The sequence below is a fragment of the Dufourea novaeangliae genome, unplaced genomic scaffold (genome assembly GCF_001272555.1).
Source record: "Dufourea novaeangliae isolate 0120121106 unplaced genomic scaffold, ASM127255v1 scaffold121, whole genome shotgun sequence".
NCBI lineage: Eukaryota > Metazoa > Arthropoda > Insecta > Hymenoptera > Halictidae > Dufourea > Dufourea novaeangliae.
In genome coordinates, this window is record NW_015373991.1 from 12054 (window position 1) to 19418 (window position 7365).

Genomic DNA, 7365 nt, shown 5'->3' on the forward strand with positions numbered 1-7365 from the left:
GCAAATTTCATCTTAGTTTCATTCTAATATCATTATACGTTTTGTATGATCCATGTTAATTGCATATTATTTTCTTGCGGAAACAAGAACCTCAAACACTTGGAGTAACATCGAAGTGGTAATAAAATGTGCAATGCACATAAAACATACAGTAAGTCAATATTTAATATTTCAAAACGCTCGAAACGCGAGCAACCCTATCGTAAATGAAGGCAATAACGAGACTGCACGGTAGCTCATTGTAACACGTAATTTGGAAATGTCTTTATTACCGGAAAGTAGGACGGTATTGAATTCTTAGAAATCATTTTAACGTAAAGGGACTTTGAATTAGGTGCAATTATACGCGCGCCGAATACATCATTGTCCGAATATTTCAAAAGGGGTTATTAGGAATTTCCCACATTTTGAAAGAAGCATTTTAGCCGCCCAAAGAAATTAATATACCATGAATAAAGAAAGTCCTTATTGAGGGCGGAACACTTGTGACATTATTTACAGGACAAAAAGAAAAGACAATGTGTTGTACTTCCAAGTGTTTATCACTGATGAGTACTTACAGAGTCATTACTATAGCATAAAGTTTCGGGAAATAACAGAATATAGTGGTAATGATGGTAGCTATAAAATTAAATCCTCTAATGCCTCTTTTATTTCAGTCAATCATCGTATAATTAATTAGTAATGTAATCGAGGGTCCAAAACTTTTTGTCTACACCTTTATTTCACATATAAGATAAAATTTAAATGTAAAAAGTTGTTGTATTTTACATGTATTCATTTACAAAGCGAAGATCTAATACAAAAAACACTTTGTTATAAAATTAAATATATGGTAATATCAGGAGAAAAATAATTTTATCATATAAATAATTTTTTTAACGTTGAATCTATAAACTACATATACATTTAAGTAGACCATATTGCTTAGAAAATATAAACTTTATAACTAAACATAATCATCACAGACTTTTAACAGACCCTAGCAAACTAAACAAGTTCACGATAAATTTGTTGAATACGTGAATTAAATATTAAATTTGTTAGGAGTAATATGTTACAAATATAGAAGTATACTATAGTCCACTAAATACTGACTTGAAAATTCATTCGCCCTAGAATATATTATGAACTGTAGTATTTGAGTAGATATTTATATAAATTGATGCATGAATATTAGTATTACAGATATTTATGCAATAATTTTAGTTAACATGCATTTACTCTAATTATAAAAGAAAACACTACATCTATAATAACTACAACTAATCATTTCTATTTCTCAGAGGTGTTAATGGTTTAAGTGGGGATGAAACAGGTGTAGTATGTGCATTCTTCGAAACACCTATTACATTTTCCTTCCCTTTGTTATGCATACGTTTTTCTTCCATTTTCAATTTTTCAATAGTTTTCTGTTGTTGTTCTATCTTCTTCGCCTTGACATGTAAATCCTATAACAATACATACAGTAATTTATTTATTGGACTTCTAAGATTACTAATGTATTGATGTCTGAAAAAAATGAACACTATTTTTTCATAAAACAGTCATTTATTTACATGGCTAGTAGTTTCTTTCTTCAATAAATATTTCCTTGCACTCTGTATAAAATATATTCATGAGAAACATTACTAATATAAGCACTAAAAAACATGATGTGCAAAATAAAAGTGTTGGATAAAAACATGAACTATGAACATAACATGAAATAAAATTTTCAGGAAATAATATATAAACATATATTATTTGAAATATTAATCATATCGCGGAAACAACTTTACGAGAAACCATATCCAGTACAAATTGATTGCAAATCCGAATAAGGCAATCAAACACACCTGCTCCAATTGGTTAATTTTATCTTTTAACTGAGACACGTGCTTGATTCTTTGCCTATGATTCTGATGACCAATTAGCTCAGCATATTTTTTGCTAATTTCTTGATGATCCTTCGTAAGACGCGCGTTATGTTCAAGGATTTTTTTGACTTCCCTAAAGTAGTAAAGAAATACACAATCGTGTTATTTAAAGAATCGAATTAATAAAATAGATAACTTGTATTATAAAAACTTACTCTTCGGCTGTTTCTCGTCGAACTTTTTCTTCTTCAAATGCTTCAGTTTTATCTTGTGCAACGCCATCCATCTTCTCGAGAGCCTTAATCGTATTTGAAAGTTCTTGAATTCTTTTATTTACCTAAAAACATTAAAAATACATAAATATACATAGATACACTTATGCTTTTCTCACATAATATAAAGAAGTTACATTTTTATGAAAATATACCTCATCTATAGCAGCTTTATGTTTGATAGATTGTGTATCCAGCAACTGATTAGTCTCTTCCACAGCTAAATTACTTTTCTTCAATTGTTCATTAAGCTTACAACTGAGCAAATTCGCTCGTGAAATTTCGAGCTCCTGAGCATCATTCCTTTCTTCTAATTCTAGCAACATATCTTGTGCTCCATTGAGATGATTAGCCATTTCATGAAGTTGATTTTTCATCTAATGTTTCAAGTTGAAGAACACTTAAATCAATCCTTAATGATTTGATAAATATATTTATGATATGAAAGAAGTGGAAGTACCTCGATATTTTGAGCGTCTTTTGCTTCACAATCGGCTTGCAATTTCGTTACTTCTTTCGACACTATTTGTCGTAAGTCTTCAATTTTGGCTTCAAAAATCGACCTGATTGCTTCAACTTCGCTTAAACTTTCAACTTCCAGTTGATTAACCAATCCTTTCTTAACGTCTAACTGTTCCATTAACGCATGCACTTGTACATGTACCATTTGTGAATTGTTGCGCATAATGTTTAATAAATTCCGATGCTCGTTTATGCAGTCTTCTCCGCGTTTCAATTCACGTTGCAGTCTTTCTACTTCAGCGTTACTTTGAGCTAAACGTTTAGCTAAGGCGGCAACTGAAGCTTGATTTTCAGCCATTATGACTTCAAATCTAGAGAGCAATTGAAAATTTATAATCTGTATTTAAATAACAGTATGTATACAAGAATAGCAAATTATACCTTTTTCTTCTCGCCACCATTTCCGCTGCTTCCGCTCTAATCTGATCCTTCAGAGCCCTCAGCTCTTCTTTCTTCTCTGCTAATTCAGTCTCTGCTCGATCTAGCTCCATTTGCAAACTCTGCCCGAAGCTCTCCTGTATTTTGCATAGTATTTCATTAAAGACGATGTTATTAATTTCACATTTATTTTGATTGTAAATCTCTTATTGTAATGTCAATTACTTGGGTTTCAGCAGATGTCTTCAGATCTTCAAGGATTACTGAAAGTCTAGTAATTTCAGTATCTTTCTGTACTAACTTTTCATCCAATTCCGCCCGTTCTTTTTCTACTCGAACTAGACATGTTTTATACCTTTCCGCGGTAAGTCGCATGTCTTCTTCCACAGCAATCGTTGCTTCTCTGATCATTGCGTTTATCTGTCATTGAGTATCTTACATTAAAAATTAATTGCAGATACTCTTAAGATTAAAACACTGAGCAAACATCACAGTGGAAAGTATAAATTGAAGAAATAACGAGAAAACAAGATGCGCTGTTATAAATAAAACACTTTTGAGTATATCGTAATTTTCCGATGTCTCAAAATTCTTCCTGGTAGATATTTAGAAAACAGTACTCAAGTGACGTATGCATTTTATGCACATAAGATTCGCTTACTTTCTTGTCGCTGTCAGCAATCGTTTTCCTCAATCGTTCTTCACATTCAGCTATTTGATCAGTCAAACTACTAATGCATGAATTTAAATCAGACTTTTCTTGTTCTAACGAACTAACTTCCTGTTTATGAGTTTCGTTTAATTTCTCCAACTTCATTACCAACTTTTCAATCTTTGTTTCCAGCATCTGAACCTTTGAACAAAAATCAAGCGATTAAAATCAATTTGTAATGATTTCAAGAATAAATTTTGTTAACATTAGTGTCACATTACTTTTTCCTTGTTGGCCTGTTTCTTCATTTCCAATTCAGACTCTAATATGGTTATGCTTTTCGTTAAATCCTCGATCCGATTCCTAAGATCGCCCTCCATAGTTTTTCTAGCCCGAATTTCATCTTCCTTCTCCTCCGAAATTTCTAAAAATTGGCAACGAAGGTTCTCCATTTCCGCTTGGTGCTGCTCATCGTAATTATTTAACACTTCCAGCTGCAACGTAGCCTAGCAATGAAATGTTAAATTAAACATCTTGCATAAGATACTTGCATTTTCTGTAGTTTAAAAAAAATTACTTCCCTACCATTGTTTCTATGTCTTTTCTATACTGATCATCCACTTCCGTTTGCTTTCTACGTAACTCTTCCAATTGTGACTCCAGATTCCGCTGTCCTTCCTTCATTTCCTCCATATGTTTCTCGTGTTCTTGTATAGTTTTATTTTTGTTTTCGCATTCTATTTGAAGATCAGCGAGCTGGTGTTCTGATTTATATTTTAACTTGCTATCGCAAGACGAAACGAGCGCGCGGAGCTTCGTCTTTGAGCACGGTCTTGTAGTAATTTTCGTCCGCGGAGGTTGTGGCTGCGGAGAAACAAAATCTCATTTAGCTTACTGTAATCTACACTGTTGTATTGTCCCAAAATTTCAGTACTCTTGACAATTTTAATTTCATCAGCCAAAAGATTCGAAGCGTTTATCAGATATTTCGATTGTGCGCTAAAATTTGTTTTCTTATTTCGAAATTAAAATAATGCTAGTAATCATTAAATTTAAGTTAATTTTTTTTATTTATCGAGGAAATTGCCCAATATTCTTAATTCAAAAAGTGATTCCAAACTTTTGATTGATACTATACATTACAAATCTAAAAAGAAATACTTTTTTAATCCTCACCGTGCTGAAAATCGCTACTACATTACCAGTACTTTTGCTAGAAATTGATAAACTGCATTCCGCACTGACCGCGCTTTTGTTATCGTTAAATCTCCCCGATTTTTCCATCACTGACCCTTTGACCTTAACATCGAATTTTGGGTCGTACGTTCCTGGCGGAGGGACGTTGTCTGTAAAATGATTCTTTTTACAGTAAATTTCAGTAATCTTTCTTAAAATACTACTATAAAATAAAATTATCAAATAAAAATATATACAATACAATTTTGTTTGGACTTTAGACATTATAGATAGAAAAATAAATGCACGGCGGGGGAGGGGTGAAAGAATTCTTGTCCGACGGGTATTTATGTGAAAAGCAGGCACGAATGGGGAGGGGAGAGGTTTTTAAATGCAAGGGGCAAAGCATGGGAAACTTTATTCACTTCGTACTACACCATCCGGACGATTACGTCTCCATAGGTTCATAGAATTACCAGGTGCACCCTGTAACGGTCCCACAGCCCCTTTTTGCAGGGTTCCGTAACGAAATTGACCCTACATACTATTTCCTTTTACACCACCCTCCTCCCTACTTCTTACAGTCTTGTGCAATATTTAAATGCCCTTGAATATTATTTTACATCTCCTACTTCAGTTTTACATTCTTTTATTGTTCTACATAAACCTTCATTTTTTTCGAATAGAGATTAATACATTGTAAAAATAGTATAAAAACAAATATATATAAAATAAGAAATACTGATACACAAAAAATATGAAAAATATACTTGGAATGTGTATAAAAATATATTTTCAATTCATTATTCGGAATAAAAAAATCGTGTATGAACATTCAGTAACAAATAAACTGCAATCGTTAGTCTGACAATATTTTATTCTATATTTTAACGTCTACAAAATGATGTGTTATAATAATCATAACAAAGTTGAAACCTCAACTGTGCTGTATGTACAGTGAAGTTGCAATCATCGATACTTTCTATTAACAAATTTCTATTAACAAGAATTTTGATTTGATAATTTATTTTAAGACACAGATGAAATGTTCCCGCTAAAACATCCTGAGTAAAAAATATCACGTCATAAAGTTTGATGCACGATGTCCCAAAATGAACCAAGAAGTAATAAGAATGGCAACAATATTATTACTACATAATGTTCATTTGAAAAAATCTTAGATACACAGTAAAAAGATGCAGTAAACGTAACACTGGGCACTTACTTTTAAATTCGTTGAATCTCTGGATCTTGGCTTTTGAAAACGACATTGTAAAATATTTAAATTAAAAACAAAACAAAACTGTTAATAAAAAGCAACGCTGAGAACAAGTTACAGGTAAGACGTTTAACGGATAAATTTGAAAATAAACCTAGTTGGCGAAGGGAGTTACACGTCTCCACCCATCGAATTCTAAACCTCGACTGCGAACAACTGCGAAGCAACGAATGGCCATTTCTTTGCTTACCCTCCGCAGTCCGCAGTCGGATTCAGACGTTTCTTCATGCGCAACGATGTACCGGTTTTTCTCATTTGAAACGACGGTTAGTCAAGTTCAACATGGACGCCACAACGAATCAATGGCTCCCGTTACGCAACGAACCAATCCGGGACAAATGACAAACCTTCACAGCAAGTACCGTAATAATTCTCATAATCGCTATTTATTTAAAGTTTTAAATTACATGATTATATACATATATAAATTATATGTGTATGATTATATAAATATCCTGGATTAATGAAACTCATACTCACGCTAAGGAAATTAACTAACACAGATCTGCAAGGAATATAATCGCAATAATGTCATAGACATGTTTTTTAATTACTGCAACAGCTACAATCTTTCGGATATCATAAAACAATCTGTAACCGCATATAATAATACATATGACTGCTTATACAACTTCAGTATACAATACAATGTTGCTATAATGAAATAACTGAGAAAGAATAGAAAAGTACATAAAAAATGGGAGATAATAAATTAAAATGTATGACAGGAGAACCCAGAACAAATAGACTAAGCTGTTATTCAACCTGTTGTAACAATTTTACCAGCATGAAATTTTTTAGTTTCTAATCACAATTTTTTGTAACTCAGAAATAAAATATGGTACGCTCTTCACAGGTCACGAGACAAAAAGGAAATCGTTTTCCCGCGCGATATTTTTCTTAAAATTGCAAAGGAAACTATTGACATTTTCTGGTGGTTGTAGAAATTGTAAATGAATAATGTGTATAATAAAATTTTCAATTTCCTTAAATTTTACGTAGATTGACAAAAAATGAAATGAAAGAAGTCGTGAAAAAGATTTCCATTTTGGCGGGTGTTAGTTTGCACGGGAGAAACAGCTGTTTTTGGATGCAACACGTCTCTATGGGAATGTGGAGTTATATACCCGCTGTACCCTGTAACGTCCTCATTGTTCCTTCTTTCACACCTTTGTAATGAAATCAACCCTGTGACACCTTCTTTAGACCTCGCTCCCCCGGCCCAGT

General features: G+C 32.6%; 1 protein-coding gene across 1 annotated transcript; it reads right to left on the reverse strand.

Annotated features, from left to right (window-relative positions):
• Window positions 1-1265: 1265 nt before the first annotated feature.
• On the reverse strand, window positions 1266-6130 carry LOC107187778 (hyaluronan mediated motility receptor-like). The gene is made up of 12 exons (XM_015575953.1): window positions 6085-6130; window positions 4860-5029; window positions 4269-4547; window positions 3965-4189; window positions 3693-3884; window positions 3257-3451; window positions 3035-3168; window positions 2592-2964; window positions 2287-2508; window positions 2075-2196; window positions 1839-1992; window positions 1266-1451 (listed from the first exon to the last, which is right to left on the reverse strand). Exons 1-12 carry the CDS (start codon window positions 6128-6130, stop codon window positions 1266-1268), a joined length of 2298 nt encoding a protein of 765 aa, XP_015431439.1.
• Window positions 6131-7365: the final 1235 nt, after the last annotated feature.

What these genes read in the sequence shown, in the direction of transcription:
- LOC107187778 (XM_015575953.1), bottom strand. Translation starts at nt 6,130, where the DNA reads ATGTCGTTTTCAAAAGCCAAGATCCAGAGATTCAACGAATTTAAAA. An exon ending in AACAGGCCAACAAGGAAAAA is followed by an intron (nt 3,885 to 3,964) that starts GTAATGTGACAC and finishes TTTTGTTCAAAG; the next exon opens with GTTCAGATGCTGGAAACAAA. An exon ending in AAGACGCTCAAAATATCGAG is followed by an intron (nt 2,509 to 2,591) that starts GTACTTCCACTT and finishes TTGAAACATTAG; the next exon opens with ATGAAAAATCAACTTCATGA.